General features: G+C 48.6%; 1 protein-coding gene across 2 annotated transcripts; it reads right to left on the reverse strand.

Moving 5' to 3' along the window:
• Window positions 1-2,097: 2,097 nt before the first annotated feature.
• On the reverse strand, window positions 2,098-13,385 carry slc25a3a (solute carrier family 25 member 3a). Of its 2 annotated transcripts, none has more exons than XM_079262979.1 (8): window positions 13,276-13,385; window positions 12,702-12,868; window positions 10,525-10,649; window positions 7,167-7,346; window positions 6,318-6,499; window positions 5,852-6,024; window positions 3,959-4,069; window positions 2,098-2,442 (listed from the first exon to the last, which is right to left on the reverse strand). In XM_079262979.1, exons 2-8 carry the CDS (start codon window positions 12,841-12,843, stop codon window positions 2,282-2,284), a joined length of 1,074 nt encoding a protein of 357 aa, XP_079119105.1. In that variant the 5' UTR covers window positions 12,844-12,868; window positions 13,276-13,385; the 3' UTR covers window positions 2,098-2,281. The 2 variants fall into 2 exon arrangements, with proteins under 2 accessions (XP_079119105.1, XP_079119104.1); XM_079262978.1 differs by lacking the exon at window positions 10,525-10,649 and adding an exon at window positions 11,855-11,979.
• Between the last annotated feature and the right edge of the window lie 4,726 nt (window positions 13,386-18,111).

Raw genomic sequence — 18,111 nt, forward strand, 5'->3', positions numbered from 1 at the left:
GGGTGGATGCGATGTGAGGGTGGATGCGATGTGAGGGTGGATGCGATGTGAGGGTGGATGTGAGGGTGGGTGGATGTGAGGGTGGATGCGATGTGAGGGTGGATGTGATGTGAGGGTGGATGTGAGGTGAGGGTGGATGTGATGTGAGGGTGGATGTGAGGGTGGATGCGATGTGAGGGTGGATGTGATGTGAGGGTGGATGTGAGGTGAGGGTGGATGTGAGGGTGGATGTGATGTGAGGGTGGATGTGATGTGAGGGTGGATGTGATGTGAGGGTGGATGTGAGGTGAGGGTGGATGCGATGCGAGGGTGGATGTGAGGTGAGGGTGGATGCGATGCGAGGGTGGATGCGATGTGAGGGTGCATGCGATGTGAGGGTGGATGTGAGGGTGGATGTGAGGGTGGATGTGAGGGTGGATGTGATGTGAGGGTGGATGTGAGGGTGGATGTGAGGGTGGATGCGATGTGAGGGTGGATGTGAGGTGAGGGTGGATGTGAGGGTGGATGCGATGTGAGGGTGGATGTGATGTGAGGGTGGATGTGAGGGTGGATGTGAGGGTGGATGCGATGTGAGTGTGGATGTGGTGTGAGGGTGGATGCGGTGTGAGGGTGGATGCGGTGTGAGGGTGGATGTGAGGGTGGATGTGAGGGTGGATGCGATGTGAGGGTGGATGCGATGTGAGGGTGGATGTGAGGGTGGATGTGGTGTGAGGGTGGATGCGGTGTGAGGGTGGATGTGGTGTGAGGGTGGATGTGGTGTGAGGGTGGATGTGAGGGTGGATGTGGTGTGAGGGTGGATGCGGTGTGAGGGTGGATGCGGTGTGAGGGTGGATGCGATGTGAGGGTGGATGTGAGGGTGGATGTGGTGTGAGGGTGGATGCGGTGTGAGGGTGGATGTGAGGGTGGATGCGATGTGAGGGTGGATGCGATGTGAGGGTGGATGCGATGTGAGGGTGGATGTGAGGGTGGATGTGGTGTGAGGGTGGATGCGGTGTGAGGGTGGATGTGGTGTGAGGGTGGATGTGGTGTGAGGGTGGATGTGATGTGAGGGTGGATGTGAGGGTGGATGTGGTGTGAGGGTGGATGCGGTGTGAGGGTGGATGTGGTGTGAGGGTGGATGTGGTGTGAGGGTGGATGTGAGGGTGGATGTGGTGTGAGGGTGGATGCGGTGTGAGGGTGGATGTGGTGTGAGGGTGGATGTGGTGTGAGGGTGGATGTGAGGGTGGATGTGGTGTGAGGGTGGATGCGGTGTGAGGGTGGATGCGGTGTGAGGGTGGATGTGGTGTGAGGGTGGATGTGATGTGAGGGTGGATGTGATGTGAGGGTGGAGGGTGGCCCGAAGCCCCGCCTGCGTTTCTCTCCACAGGTCTCTGCTGCCGCTCGGCGTCCGGCTGCCGTCCATCAGACCCCGGCTCGGCTCCAGAGGCTCCGTTCTGCTGGTGGACGGTCCAGCGCGTCCCGGGACATGACGACATGTTTGGATCGGAACCAGGGGCCGATCCGGGAAACTGTGAGGTGGCCGATCTCAGACAGACGGTGGGGTGGGGGGGGGAATCAATAGATGTGATGTTCTGCAGGACCAGAATCCGTGTGTGGAACCAGATTTAAGTTCTTTCCACAAAACCAGAATCTGTTTCAGAGTCTGGGAGCAATGAGATGAACTGACAGGAAATAAAGACTAATGGAGGAAAACCAGTCGACCCTAGTTCAGCTGCTGGTTCTGCAGGCTGACCTGTGACCCCCCACCCCCACCCCACCCTCTGCCGATAAGGACAGCATGAAAAAGTTGTTTAATTTTATTTACAGTAAATTATCTTATTTCATTTAATTATATTTTACTCATATTTACCTTTATTTAGAATTTTAGTCGAGTCTTTTTTATACCTAGCTGTTGCCATGGAGATATTGCTCTCCGATGATGTTGCCATGGACGTATCATCTGAAATGTTCATACTCAGATGTTTCTATCAGAGGTTATATTCGTGCTCGGCGGGGCGGTGTGTGTGTTCCTGAACTCTGATGTGTTCTACATAAACATGTGTGATGGCTTTATATACAGCGTCTAATTCATGAAATAAATCACCGAGCAGCTTTGTTTCCAGGGAAACGTATTTATTTTTCACATCTTCTAACAGGAGGAGATAAAACCATGGCGGCGTTTCTACTGGAGGTTGTCCCGGAGACAGGTCACTGCCGTTAAATAAACCGCCGTCAGCCGAGACCAGCAGCTCGAACCGACGACAAACGTGTCGCATGGAGGGGCGGGCGTGTGGGGGGGGGGTTACTCTGTCAGGCCGAGCTTCTTCTTCAGGGACTCTGGCATCTCAGGGGGAGGGGGGCGGGGCAGGCGGAAGTACACCTTAACAGAGTCGTAGATGAACCACTGCAGGGCCGTCAGGGTACCGATCATGATGATACGGGCCACCAGACCCTTCCACACACCTGGAACACAAGACAGTCAGGATCAGACCAGTCCAGACGGAGACCCGGACCGGGCGTCAGACTAGGGCTGGGCGATATATCAAATATACTCTATATATCGTGGCTAGTCCTCTGTGCGATATAGAAAATGTCTATATTCGTCATATTGGAGTATCCTGTTGTCACGCAGGTGTTTTTAGCTGTGGGCGGGGTTTCCTCCCTCCTCCTCGACTCTGCACCGCTTTGCACAGAGAGTTAAAACAAGCGCACCTCGTAACGTACATAACGTGAGCTACGTGCTACGTCATGAGAGGCAGCATGGAGACACTTTCTCACTAAATCTGGCGACTTCTTGTGAAAAGCGACAAATCTAGCGACTTTTACAGGAGTTATTGGAGACTTTCCTGGTGTTTTGGCGACTGACTTTAAAGCGCATATTGTAAAGTTATTGTCAGAAGGAGAGTCTCTCCCCGTCCTAAAGCACTCAGTCGCTCCGGCTGCAGCTGCAGCCAGTCAGAGGAGCAGAGAGGACACCTGCACGACTCCACCTACAGTCACAATGAACGAACAGCCAAATCCACCACTGATCCCGCTCTGGATTACAGAGTGGGACGTAAATTACAACGTTTTTCACGTCACGCAAAAATAATTCATTCTATTTGATTACATTCACAGCCTCTGTCACTTACTCACCTCATCCACTGTGTGTGTGACACAAGCATATTTATCTGGCTCCTCATGTCTCTAGAAAGTACAGAAAGCAGTGGGAATCAAACCCTGAATTAAAAGCTGTCTGAAGCCGTTTATTGGAGACGATACGAGGACATTCTGCCTGGATTATAAGACTGATTTCTACGCTAAACTCTGCGATTAAAAAATACACGACAACTCAAAAACGTATCCATAAAGCAAAGCCTTATAATAGTTCATCATTTGAAAAGTCCCCCCAGAGCACCTATTTTCATACGTTGCATTTATTACATCATGCAAAGTCACTTTATTTTGTTTTAAAATGACATGTTTCTGCCACTGCTTTAACTGTTCAATAAATACGGTTTTGATCAGTTTGCTTCGTTACAATTTCATCCTTTTGGCATGAATGTTTAAAACCTCATATCTTAATGCAGTATGAACAATTATGTTTTAATGGAGACACAAAATCATCTTACTGATGTGATTGTATGCACCAAAGCATTCATTCAAGGCTGAGGTAAATAGAGATATATATCGTATATCGTGACATGGCATAAAAATATCAGGATTACTAAAAGGTCATATCGCCCAGACCTAGGTCAGACAGGAACCGCAGATACAGTAGTGTCCATTCTCCAGGTCTGCAGCACTGGGAGCTCCAGTCTGGTGACTGGTTACCAGTACTGCATGTGAGCTGGAGGACAGGTAGACTGTTGTCACACGCCAATGACTCAAGCACCTCTGACTGTACAGCCAGGAAGCTGCTGAGGAGCTCTGCTCAGAGCAGCGCCCTCCAGAGGTGGATCTAAGGAGCGTGTTGGTGAAAACACCAGGAGAGACCTACCTTTGGGTCCGAGCTTCTTCAGAACCCCGACGGCGGTGCTGCCCTTCTCCTTGTTCAGCACAGAGACCACCGAGTCAGCAGGGTGGGACACGATGGCGCAGAACACTCCAGCTGCACAAAGAAAAACATCCACCTGGTTAAACCTTCATCCTCAGGATGTTTCCTTTCACATGTTCTACACAGTCCACAGCGTTAGGATCTCCGTTAGCATCCAGTCTGGCACATCGGCACGGTAACACCGACTGAGTAATAATCACAATACGCAGAATTATTTTTATTTTAAATCACAGAACATTAGTCAGAGCATCGTGTCCTGGTAGAGCGACACTGAAACGGAAGAAACTGCCTAAGCCCCTCCCCCCGTCCAGAAGAACTCTCTGGACGCGGCCTAAGCCCCTCCCCCCGTCCAGAAGAACTCTCTGGACGCTGCCTAAGCCCCTCCCCCCGTCCAGAAGAACTCTCTGGACGCGGCCTAAGCCCCTCCCCCCGTCCAGAAGAACTCTCTGGACGCGGCCTAAGCCCCTCCCCCCGTCCAGAAGAACTCTCTGGACGCGGCCTAAGCCCCTCCCACCGTCCAGAAGAACTCTCTGGACGCGGCCTAAGCCCCTCCCACCGTCCAGAAGAACTCTCTGGACGCTGCCTAAGCCCCTCCCCCCGTCCAGAAGAACTCTCTGGACGCTGCCTAAGCCCCTCCCCCCGTCCAGAAGAACTCTCTGGAAGCTGCCTAAGCCCCTCCCTCCGTCCATAAGAACTCTCTGGACGCTGCCTAAGCCCCTCCCTCCGTCCATAAGAACTCTCTGGACGCTGCCTAAGCCCCTCCCCCCGTCCAGAAGAACTCTCCGGACGCTGCCTAAGCCCCTCCCTCCGTCCAGAAGAACTCTCCGGAAGCTGCCTAAGCCCCTCCCCCCGTCCAGAAGAACTCTCCGGAAGCTGCCTAAGCCCCTCCCTCCGTCCATAAGAACTCTCCGGAAGCTGCCTAAGCCCCTCCCTCCGTCCATAAGAACTCTCTGGACGCTGCCTAAGCCCCTCCCTCCGTCCATAAGAACTCTCTGGACGCTGCCTAAGCCCCTCCCTCCGTCCAGAAGAACTCTCCGGACGCTGCCTAAGCCCCTCCCTCCGTCCAGAAGAACTCTCCGGACGCTGCCTAAGCCCCTCCCTCCGTCCAGAAGAACTCTCCGGACGCTGCCTAAGCCCCTCCCTCCGTCCAGAAGAACTCTCCGGACGCTGCCTAAGCCCCTCCCTCCGTCCAGAAGAACTCTCCGGACGCTGCCTAAGCCCCTCCCTCCGTCCAGAAGAACTCTCCGGACGCTGCCTAAGCCCCTCCCTCCGTCCAGAAGAACTCTCTGGACGCTGCCTAAGCCCCTCCCTCCGTCCATAAGAACTCTCTGGACGCTGCCTAAGCCCCTCCCTCCGTCCATAAGAACTCTCTGGACGCTGCCTAAGCCCCTCCCTCCGTCCATAAGAACTCTCTGGACGCTGCCTAAGCCCCTCCCTCCGTCCATAAGAACTCTCTGGACGCTGCCTAAGCCCCTCCCTCCGTCCATAAGAACTCTCTGGACGCTGCCTAAGCCCCTCCCCCCGTCCATAAGAACTCTAAGCATCCCGCTGCAGGCAGAGCAGGAGGGGATGTACCTCTGTTGACCATCACATGTTCATGTCTGTTGATGAAGAGTGAGGTAAACTACAAAGTCTTTAATATATTTTTTACTCCTAACCCTAAAATATACATATTGTGTATTTCTCCGCCGCCACGTGATGACAGTCCATGTTTATGTCCAACAGGTAACACAGACGCCATCACAGTTCGTACAACTAGAAAAGCGACGTCGTGTGGGAGTACAGCAGGTCTCTGGAGGTCAAAGCCAGTGGTTTTAAGGTAACTCCACAACTCACCGATGTAGCCAGCCACGAAGGTGACGACCAGCTGCTCGGGCTTGCTGCACTCGCTGCGGGGTTTGGGAACCACGTATTTGTAGAGCAGCTCCACGGTGCGCTCGAAGCAGGCGAACTTCATCATGGTGTAGGGGATCTGCCTCATCCACAGAGGAACCACACCTTTATAGAAGCTGGACACCAGAAGACATCACGTCACTCACATGTTTAACAACAATGCAGTGAAAAGCTCCTACCCAGGAGGAGTGTCCATTCTCCAGGTCTGCAGCACTGGGAGCTCCAGTCTGGTGACTGGTTACCAGTACTGCATGTGAGCTGGAGGACAGGTAGACTGTTGTCACACGCCAATGACTCAAGCACCTCTGACTGTACAGCCAGGAAGCTGCTGAGGAGCTCTGCTCAGAGCAGCGCCCTCCAGAGGTGGATCTAAGGAGCGTGTCAGGACTCTAATGTGAATGTGACTCACGCCCACAGTCCCTCCTCTGCGAACATCTTAGGGACACACTGTCTGAGGGTGTTGGCGTAGCCCGGCTGGGTCTGGATACGAACTTTCACAGCCTCCATGGGAGCCAGAGCAATGTCGGCGAAGAACTCTGCGCTGGCCGAAGCAGCCAGGTACAGAGATGTCCTCCACAGGTAAGCATTTTCCTGTTGGTCCAAACACAGTAGTCAGAAACGTTCCTAGAGCAACCGCAGGAGCAGGAATAACCTGGAGAGAGCCCAGAATGAAACCACAGCTGGTCTCTGTCAATGAAGCTGCTGGAGACAAGTTTGGACAGTCTGTCCACCTGAATATGTCCTGTACAGGTAAAGTCCGCTACATCAGGACCAGATCCGGGCCGGGACGGGGGACCCGAACCGAGCCCGGGGACAAGTCATACTTCACCTTCTCTCTGGTTCACCGGGAAGATAAAGTTGTTTCCCACCTGGACACTTAGGGAGACGGACCGCTAGTCTGTCCACAGAGGTAGAGCGGCTAATGGCAAACAGTGCTAACAGGCAGCTAGCAGCTAGGGTTAGCTGCTAATGTAAGAGGACCCTCTTACATTATCTTTATCTTCCTGCCACACTTTGAACTTGTGCCTTCATTTAATTAACATTTCTGAATCATAATTAAATTGGCACGTTACATCAAAATGAAACGATCAGTGAAATGGCCACTGATGTAAATACAGTTCAGTAATCAGTAATCTGATTACTCCCAGATAACCCAGTATTGATGATCGTGTAGACAGGCTCAATGTTTTTAAGTTTAGAGAGAAGACGACGCGTTGAGCTGGAGAAGGTGAAGCTGCAGTCACCATGTTGGACTCACCTCTCCTAGGAGGTCACTGTAGAGGATCTTGAATACTTCATAGAAGCCGAACTTGCACAGTCCCTGCATGGAGTAACCAATGAAGGTGGGGGCCCAGCCCTTAGCCAGACCTCTGACTCCATCCTCCCTCACTGTCACTGAAAATCCATTCCCGATGCTCTTGTATTTTTCTGGGTTCACCTGAGGAGAGAAGCACTGACTGGTCATCCAGGACTAATACAAAGCTGTAGGATTTCTAGGTTGAGTCCATACACCTGTCTTCATCTGCTCATGACGACTTGTTTCTGCCTCTAGTGGGACGACTCCAACATTCAGTGATTCCCAATTTTCTGCAGTTTTCTTTTTCATTCATCACAGTAATGTTAATCATGAATACCGGAGCAGTGTTGCTGACTCTTTTAGATCAGGTAATGCTGCATGCTCCTCTCCAGATCCTTGTGACCCACCGCCCCTGCATGTCGTAGATGTCTCTACTGCAACACAGATTCATGAACTTCATGAAGTTCTGCAGCCTGTTAACAAGCCGTTCATTTATTCCACATGTGTGGACATGCAGGACAGAGGGTCCAGAGGACACTGCTCTATAGGGGGGAGGTGATTATTTAACCAGACAAATGTAGCTTTGCAAAACTCAGCTGTTCACTGATTTATGGGGAATACTGTGTCCCAATTCAGGGTCTGCACCGTAGGCTACAGAGTGTCCAACGTAGTCGGCACACTTAGAAACCACCTAAAATTTCCTGAGACTGAGGCGGTGAAGACGTCGCTTAGAGCCTTTGCTACGGCTCAAACGAAGTGCAGGCTCGTAGGCGCCTTCACATGAAGTACTTGGTGCCACTGAGACGCGTTGCAGATGAATCTGCACTGGGACACAGCTCCATCTGAGGATGTACCTCTGTCTAGTAATCACTCAGTAACAGTCAGCACTGTGATGTTGGTATTCCTGCAACATACTGGTCTGTCTTATTCAGTCCCGGTTTGACTGGTGAAGCCCAGGTCAGAATATGCCGTCATGTTTTCTTCTGCTGAAGGGAGTAAATGTTCTGTTCTTCATCAACCTGCCTTATGTTTGCTCATTGCTACGTTCCCAAATCTGGGAACCACCGCTAAAATCTATCATCTGCATTGTTGTTATGAAAACATACAAACTCAAAGATGCACAGAACCGACCTCATCACCTCTCTGGCTGCCAAAGGTTCACTGCCGACTGGGTGAAACACGCCATAACAGTTGCTCACAGACCGTGACTGTTGCGTTTAGCGTTTTGTTATGTCCCGCCATCAAGACGGAACACAGACTGCAGAGGTTTCTGACCCACCCACCTTGGTACCTGGTTTCATGGAGGTAAATCCCCGCTTTAGTGAGGACGAATGGGTAAACAAAATAAACAGACTGTAGGAGACTATCTGGTAAGACACCGCAGCAGCAGCCTGTAAGACCACAAAGCAAGCACGCTGTGTCAGAGCTAGGCTTTCCATCGTCTGAGCTGCTGATCCTGCAACCAGCTGGTCTAACTGGTCCCTACGCTGCCCTTACTGGTTACTCTCAGCTGCAGCTTGTAAACGCATCAACCTGGAAGGATGTTAGGAAGTGGTGATAAACATGAATGTTATAAACATCTAGAATAACCCTTCAACCAGAGCTGCTAAAACAGCAGATACGAGATACTTCTCAACATTTAACCACATTTATTCTGAAAGCAGCCGTCTACAGGCTGATCCGTCCCGCAGCTCGGACTGGCACGCCGCTACTGGACGATCCTATTCCAGTTCTGGGGCTTCATGTATCAAACTGTGCGTAGCAGCGCTGACTACAGGCGGCGTACGTACGGAAAACAGGAAATGCGGCGCAAAAAAAAAACTTCCTGATTTACAAAGCAGCACGTCCCACGCCTGTTTCACTTCATAAATCAGGATCAACACTAAATGTTGCGCACATCTTGTCACGCCCACATGTTGGCTATAAAAGGTCAGGTGAGCACCCTGATAAATAATCGAGCTCATTTCCATGACGGTTCAGCAGAAAAAAAGCCAAAAAGAGGAATTTTTGGAAAATGAGGAAGAAATTCTAACAGATAAAGCTGTAAAATGTAAAAGTATTTTATCTGGTGGAGACGGGATGGACATCAGCACCAGCAGAAAGACAGAGGAGGTCAGCAGGGGACAGATGCTGTCAGCGTCTCATCAGACCACCGGACTTATCCAGAAAGGACAAATAAAGTGGTCAGACAGTAAAATGTAGGGAGAAAGTGCATCTTGGTCCACAGGAGGAGGAAGGGTGTTGCATCACTTCTAGACGTAAAGCAGCAGCGTTTGGTTCCAACGTGAGAGGATGATTGACAACACAATCATTCAGATTGGATGATTGATCAGGTGAACGCAGGTGAAGCGCTGACGCCATTTAGTAGCATGTTATGTAGCGTCTCCACTATCTGCAGACATCTGCAGCTGTACAACAGGTTTCCTCCTGGGCATGGAGGCACCTCCACCTGCCTCCATCTGCCCGATGGCCGCTACACCACGTCTGGCTGTGGAGAACATCGTTCTGTTCCTCTGCTCTGGGTTGGGAAAAGGAGCGGACCCGACCTGTCAGTCCCTTCCCTTTGGAAGGTGCCGGACTGGAGTCCAGAGTCTCCATGTTCCATGTCCACCAGCAGGGACAGATAAGCCACGTTGGGGAGCATTTTATATCCAACCATCACTTCATGTTCTGTATCTGCAGGTGGAGGAAACACCTGAGCAGCCTGATGGGCTGTTGTCATGGCGACCGCCTCCTTTTACCTGCAGGTCTTCATGTAGAGCTTTATTAGTACGGCAGCTTCTGTACGACTTAACTGTGTGATGTGGCTTTTCTAACATGTAGAACTGCTTCGTTTCAGAACAGATTTTAGTGGTTGATGTTTAACATGGTGGAGGAACGATATCAAATGTGCGGTTTTGTCTTTTTTGCAAATGCTGTTAATGTACGGCATAAAGGTTTATATTTGATTTTGAACAGATGTATCAAATTTCACACCATTTCTTTGGTTTTATTTCCTGCCTTTGGTGTCGCCGTTTCTCCGTTTCTCCAGATTTTGTGCGTACGTCAGGATCAGAGTTGGCGTGGAGGTCGGGACGTTTTACCACCAAGTCGTGTTTTGATAAATCCCAAAAGTTGACTATAATTGGCGTACGCCAGGTTTTGTGCGTGCGACAGCTTTGTAAATGAGGCCCCTGGTCCCCAGCTGGTCGGTCTGTGCATCTCTGAATGTGTTCAACCCCCTTGCAGCTAACCTGTCCTGTGCTACAGGTCATCTACCTGCCTCTGAAGTGAGCAGGGTCTCTTATTCCCCTCGTGATGAAACTGCTTCCATACAAACCTGCAGACGACACTTGACGAGGTCGAGGGGCACCACTGCTGTGTGCGTGAGGCCGCAGCTCAGGATACCCCCAAAGCCGCACAGGGCATAGTACTTTGAGGAGCCAAACTCGCAGCTGACATCCTCTGTGGTAGACAGGAGGGGACACACACACATGCAACATGCAAGGTCACATGCAACACAGGACAGATGAACCACCACAGCAGAGCAGCATGATGGGAGAGCTCAGCATCAGGACTACCCATCACGCCCTCCGACACCAACATGCGTTATTGTCACAAGAGTTGGTCAAATCAACGCTGCATTTCAGGAGGACCTTAGTGATGTCTTGCAGGTTTACCGATCAGAGTTTCCGTTTCATCAGATTCATGAAGGATTTGCTGCCTTAACCCTCAAAACTCAGCTTTACATGCAAAACCTCAACTTCTTCCATCAGTCAACATCCAGACATTTTCCAGGACCTCAGTGGTCAGATTATTACTGCCCATCAGTTTAAGGTCTCTGATTGGTGGAAAGTCTGACAGGAAGTGTCTTCATCATCATGTCCAGGTGAAAATAGAGGTCTCTTCGCAACATGGTAGTCATGGTGATGAAGATGTGAGAAATAATGGTGGATTTACCATCTAGAGTCTCTGAATAAACACTACATGTTGTGTCTGGATTGAAAACCTCCTGGACGGATAGAAACGCTGGAAAACCTCCGTAGACCAGCTGGAGGGTCACATGACCATCACACTGCTGTTCCAAGGAACTTATTGCAGGTGAAGGCGCTCAGGGGAGGGTGGAGGTCTCAAGCCAAGTTTTAAGGGTTAAAAACATCTCTTTTATTTACCGCAATATCATACAAGACACCAGTAAGGTCCCATTAAGTTGATTATTGTCACCTGAAATTAAAGTTAAAAAAATGGTTAAATCATTTTTCAAATCATATAGTTTCCATCATCTTCGCTGATTCAACAACCTTCATCTTAAGCAGAAGTTGAACAATGAGCTGCTCCTGACAGATCCGCCTGCTGTTGAACATAAACATGTTCTCTTAGATCCGACTCCGCTGACCTTCATCTACGAGTCCTCTACCTCAGACTACGTCAGGGGTAGGGTGGGGGCAGGAATAATTCAGTGTGAGGACAAGTGCAGAATCATGCATTAATGTTATGATCACTGCAACACAATAAAATCATGGGAATTAAACAATAACAGAATGTCGCCACAGACGGGCCGGTTCTGTGGCTTCCATGCAAAGTGGCCAAGTTTAACAAATAAAAAACACAGAACACTGATGGTGGGAGAGGCGACGGGACAGAAAAGGCTCCGAGCCACAGAAACAGACCTGCATTCGGCATTTGACCAGATCGAGGGGAACGACAGCTGTGTGTGTGGTACCACAGCTCAGAATCCCACCAAATCCACACAGGACGAAATACTTCTGAGAGCCGAACTCACAACTGTCTCCCTCTGAGGAAACAAAGGTGAGGCTTTAGAAACAGACCACTGAGAGCTCACAGGGGACCAAACATGGAGACGTCTGACTTCCACCTGAGGGAAACATGTCACCTGTTCCTTTTAATCATCTCAGATTCTCCCCGACCTGATGGACTTGGATCGGAATTTGGCATTTTAATCATCAGATGTGTAAAACTAACTCCTGAAGTCAGAAGTTATCTGGCGACGGATTTTATGAGGAGTTATTAATATTTCTAGCTGTTTCTATCTGGACTGAGCTCTCCTCATCAGGTCTCACTTCAGGGTCACAAGCATTGCAGGGACAACTTTATTCATTTTAGCAAAAAATCTAAATCCTGTAAGAACACTGTGAGAAGTCGAGACGCAGCCACCAGATACAGTTTGCTGCCTTGCAAAGCTGACCCAGAACTTTGTCCTTCCTTGTCCTCCACAGCCTGGTGAAGGCCTGGAGGCCAGCAGCCTCAACCAGCGGACACGTCTTCATATGCAGCTTCTCGGAACATTAAATCATCATGATGAACATTGAGCTGCAAACAACACATTAATACCGCATAGCTGACTGAACGTAGCTGCAACAATGCCAACTAAACCTGAAGCTAACGCGGCTAACGCTAACTCCCTGCTTCTAACTGCTAGCTCCCGGCTAACAGGCTAACGCTAGCTCCCCGCTAACCGGCTGCGGCTAACGCTAGCTCTCTGCTAACCAGGTTTACCGTCTGCTGTGGCGGCAGCCGCCAGTCTGCGGCTCCTCTGGCCATGGAGGCTCTGTTGGGGTTCTTCCACCTTCTGGAGGGTGAAGAGGGGGGCGCTGAACGGGTTGGCCCGGGCCAGCTGCGTGAGAGAGGTCGGGTACATGGTGGTGTCCTGCCTGCCGGCGGAGCTGCAATAATAAGCAGTTAGCGCAGCATTAACTTGAAGCTAACGGCTAAGTCAACCCGCAGACAGCAGCTGGAGTAGCAGGTCACGTGCTACGTTAGCTTAGTATGGCGTCTTAATGAACTAGAAACACTTGACACAACTAGTCTGAAGCGTTTAATACAGATATAACCAGCTGACATAATCGTAAGCACGTGAAGGTGGCCTGTGCGTGCACAGATGCTGGCTAAGCTAAATGCTAAGGCAGGCTAACTTGACCGTTCCAAGGTGGCGGTGTCCTCTTAGCATCAGACAAAAACAGGAACAGCAAACAACGCACTAGACTACGTTCTGGATAAATCCGCGTGCCACTAACAGGTGTTGATGTTTAAAGTCAGACGAGGTGAATTTTATGAAGAAATATCCACTCACTCTGTCAGTGTCTTAAGATGGCGCCTCTGCTTCGTTACGACCGGCTGCTCAGAGAGGCTGGTGACCTCGCGCTACACGGACTTGTCCTTACATTACGTCACCAACACACGGGGCGGGTCTAGTTAGAGCTCTGCCCAATCAGATTGTTACATTGCCGTCAATCAAACTAACCAGTCGAATGAGACGCGGTTTATATCAGTTTTAGGGCGGGGCTTAGGAGGACGTCAAAAGGACGTAGTTTAAAAAACCTGTTGACAGTTGCTCTCAGGTGTTTTGTAAACTCATGTTCATTCATGTTTATTGGATTGTTTTGTGAAATTTGTATCATTTCCTGATTGAGAGGCTGCTGGTCCATGTGTGCAACCAGAATAATTATGTGCGGGAATGTTTCTTTAATTTTATTTCCTGCCTTTGGTTAGCAAGTGAATTGTGAATCTGGCTGTGAGTGGAGTTGAAAAGCATTTTTTGTCTCCCATGCCTTTTCAGTTAAATTAGTTATTGTGCTTCATGCTTATATACACAATCACTGGGAAGTTTCAACCTGCCGACAAAAAGAAAACCAGAGGTTTGGTCTGCTGTGAAGGTAGTAGGCGCTAGAAAGCAGCACATGCAGCCCTCAGACAAGAGGAGTGTTTGGGACAGAAGATGTCAGAGGACCACTAAGTGGATTAACTGCTTCTAAATTAGTCAATAATCATGCTGTTGAACGCAGACACTTTTTCAGGTAACATACCTGGACTCACCTGAGTAAAATATGTTGTTCCTGTTAAATAAATCAGCTTTTCAGCCTCAGTGGATGTTCCAGTTTCCTCATGTCCTCATCCAGCTGTTACATCTCGCAGTCAGGACTTGGTCTGTTGAGCTGTGCCACCTCTTCGCTTCACACCTTACAGTCTTGTTCCTTTACTTACAGATTTCTCCAAAGTCCTAAGAAATATTTCAACAACAGACAAGAAAATGTCAGAATAAACACAAAGTATGTTTTAACATACAGTATGGATTCAGAACAGTTAGATATCACTGCCGTTAACAGAATCCATTCAGAACACAAAAAGCTATTAAATAGAAGCACAATTTCACTGCTGAATAATAATAAACTGTTAGGGCTCTACACAAAAGCTATTAATGAATTGGTTAATCAAATGACTAATCAATCAATTAATCAATCCCAAAAGGTTAATTAATTAATACTAATCACTGATTAAAACATTATTTCTATGCCTCCATTTTTTTTTAACAAGGAACATAACTAATTTTTGAATTTTTTAAAATAAATATTGTAGCTTGAATTAATTTCAATGATTTAAATCATTGATAAATTCAAGTTTTCATCTGGACTGTGGTTGATCACAAGATTTAACCGAAAAAAAAACAAAACAAACAAAGAAAAAAACTAAAAACAGTTTATTCTAAAGATGGTGGAACAACCTTGGACAGTTTTTGTAGACCTTGTAGGAAGTTTTACTTGTTTCAGGTGCAGATTTGGACCCAGCTCTCCTAGAGCTTCTTTCAGGAGAGGCCTGCTGATCAAAATCTCTCTAGGCTCTGGTGACTTTATCATAGTGTCACATCGTCCAAGGAGAAGAGATGCACAAGGGACATGGAACTGTTAGCTGTGAGCTTCCGTCCATATTATTTACCCAGAGAGTTTACCTGTGTTATTCTGGTAGCGGTTTATATAATACCTGGTACCGCACCAGACACAGCCTGTGATGTCATCAGCTCCGTCGTTGCTCGGCTACAAACACAGCATCCAAACTCATTCATGGCGATCTCCGGAGACTTCAACAACGTCTCCCTCTCTGCAACTCTACCAACATTCCAGCAGTTTGTCAGCTGCTCCACCAGAGAAAATAATATGTTGGACTTATTTTATGCAAATATGAATAATGGATCCAGTTGTTCTGCCCTGCCTCCTTTAGGAAGATCTGACCATAATCTGGTTCTTCTCACCTCCACCTACAAGCCCATCGTTCAGCAGCAACCAGTCATCACAAAGACTATCAACATCTGGTCTGCTGAAGCTGAAGATGCTCTTAGAGGAGGCTTTGAGGCTACAGACTGGAACGTCCTCTGTGAACCTCATGGAGACGACATCAACGCCATGACTGAGTGTGTGACAGATTACATAAACTTCTGTGTGGACAGCATCGTCCCAACAAGAACAGTGAGGTGCTTCCCCAATAACAAACCCTGGATCACCAGTGACCTGAAAAAGCTGCTGAACATCAAAAAGAAAGCCTTCGGGGATGGAGACAGGGAGTTATTGAGGACGACACAAAAACAACTTAAAACCCAAACTAAGAAGTGCAAGGAGGACTACAGGAAGAAGTTAGAAAGTCAGCTCCAGCAGAATAACCTGAGGGATGTGTGGTCTGGAATGAAGAAGATCACCGGCTTCAAGTTAAAGGGGGACCAGCCTGATGGAGGTCTGGACAGAGCTAATGAGCTGAACATATTCTTCAACAGGTTCAGTTCACCCCCTACCTCCAGCCCAACAGACCACACACCCTCCATAAGCCCACTGCTTTCCTGTCACGCCTCCAATCTGTCACCCTGCAGCTCAGTCATGGACCAGAACACAGCTTCATCTCCCTCCACATCAGGACATCCTGAGACCTCCACCTTGTTTGTCTCCTGCAATCAGGTTAAGAAGCAACTTGAGAAACTGAACCAGAACAAGGCTGCAGGTCCAGATGGTGTCAGTCCCAGAGTTCTCAAGACCTGCTCAGAACAACTATGTCCGATTCTCCAGCACCTTTTCAGCACCAGTCTGAGACTAAATAGAGTCCCAGTGCTGTGGAAAACCTCCTGCCTTGTTCCAGTGCCTAAAAAAACACAACCAGCTGAACCAAGTGACTACAGACCAGTTGCCCTGACATCTCACATCATGAAAGTCCTGGAGAGACTCTTACTGGCTCACCTCAACAAGCAAGTAAACACCTTTCAGGACCCATTCCAGTTTGCATATCGTAATGGACTTGGGGTTGAAGATGCCATCATATACCTGCTCCAGAGAGCACACTCTCATCTGGACCATTCAGGCAGCACTCTGAGGGTCATGTTCTTTCATTTCTCAGTGCTTTTAATACCATTCAGCCTGCTTTGTTATGTGAGAAGCTCCATAAATTCCAGGTGGATACCTCCACAACCACCTGGATCTATGACTACCTCACAAACAGACCCCAGTTTGTGAGACTGAAAGGTTGTGTGTCTGAGATGGAGGTCAGCAGCACTGGTGCACCACAAGGAGCTGTACTCTGGCCATTCCTCTTCACTCTGTACACCTCAGACTTCCAGTACAACTCTGAGTCCTGTCATCTGCAGAAATACTCTGATGACTCTGCAGTTGTGGGGTGTATCAGGGATGGACAAGAAGCAGAGTACAGAGAACTGGTCAGTCAGTTTGTTAAATGGTGCGGTAACAATCATCTCATATTAAATAGCAGCAAAACAAAAGAGATGATTGTTGACTTCAGGAGGAAGAAGAATAAACAAAGCACTGTTTCCATCCTGGGAGAGGAGGTGGAGGTGGTGGAGGAATACAAGTATCTTGGAGTTCAGCTGGACAACAAACTGGACTGGAAATGCAACACTGACTACATCTACAAGAAAGGTCAGAGTAGACTGTACTTCTTAAGGAAGCTGAGATGGTTTAACGTCTGCACCAAGATGTTGCATATCTTCTATAAGTCTGTTGTGGAGAGTGCAGTCAGCTTTGCAGCATCTGCTGGGGTAGTAGCATCAGAACCAGAGACTTGAAGAGAATCAATAAACTGATCCAGAAAGCTGCTTCTGTGCTTGGAGTAACTCTGGAGCCGCTGGAGCTGATTGTCCAAAGAAGAATGCTGCACAAGCTGATGAAGATGATGGAGGATTCTTCACACCCTCTCCACAACACAGTGATGAAACAACAAAGTGTGTTCAGTGAGAGGCTCCTTCAGGTCCGATGTAAGACTGAAAGATACAGAAGATCATTCCTGCCAGCAGCCATCAGCCTCCGGAACAAGACCTCCTCTAGTTATTATTATATACTATAATATTGAATTTTCCTTTGGGATGAAAAAAAGTATTTTTCATTTTTATCATTCATTCATTTTACATACACAAATCAACATACACATCATTTCAAGCCAATTCACACCTATCCTATAATAGAAACCAACTGATTGCATCGAGTCATGACTTGGATCCAATCCTCCATCCTGAGCTGCACGAGGCGACAGTGGGAAGGAAAAAACTCCCCTTTAACAGGAAGAAAACCTCCGGCAGAACCCGGCTCAGGGAGGGCAGCCATCTGCCTCGACTGGTTGGGGTGGAGAGGACAGGAAAGACAGATCAACATGTACAACGGCACTTATTCAGGAAGACCTGCGGAAAAAAGGAGGAATAAGTTAGAGACGGCAATATTGGCATATATTTATACATTAATATATTAGAGAAATAGAGCGAGGTACTTCTCAGTGCATCAGGTAACATCCCCATTGCTACATAAGTAATGGATGACTAGACTACCCATAACTATAAGAGCAATGAGCAGAACCTGGACAGTTGGGTCCCGTACATGCAGACTCCAACTCAGGAGATGCTCATATCCTAACTATAAGAATCATGGAAAAGGTTTTCAGCTCCATCTTAAAGGTGTGGAGGGAGTCTGCCTCCAGAACCCACGGTGGGAGCTGGTTCCATAAGAGAGGAGCCTGATAGCTAAAGGCCCTTCCTCCCATAGGACTCTTTGAGACTCTGGGAACCACCAGTAAACCTGCAGTCTGAGAGCCAAGTGCTCTATTTGGAATATATGGAACTATAAGATCTTTTATGTCCAATGGAGCTTGG

The sequence above is a fragment of the Telmatherina bonti genome, assembly GCF_933228915.1.
Source record: "Telmatherina bonti genome assembly, chromosome: 23".
Lineage (NCBI taxonomy): Eukaryota > Metazoa > Chordata > Actinopteri > Atheriniformes > Telmatherinidae > Telmatherina > Telmatherina bonti.

Excerpts from the sequence above, each read along its gene's own strand:
- slc25a3a (XM_079262979.1), bottom strand. The coding sequence starts at position 12,843 with ATGTACCCGACCTCTCTCACGCAGCTGGCCCGGGCCAACCCGTTCAGC. Across the intron at positions 10,650-12,701 it reads GGCTGCCGCCACAGCAGACG|AGGATGTCAGCTGCGAGTTT; the intron begins GTAAACCTGGTT and ends TGTCTACCACAG. Across the intron at positions 6,025-6,317 it reads GCAGAGGAGGGACTGTGGGC|CTTCTATAAAGGTGTGGTTC; the intron begins GTGAGTCACATT and ends TCTGGTGTCCAG.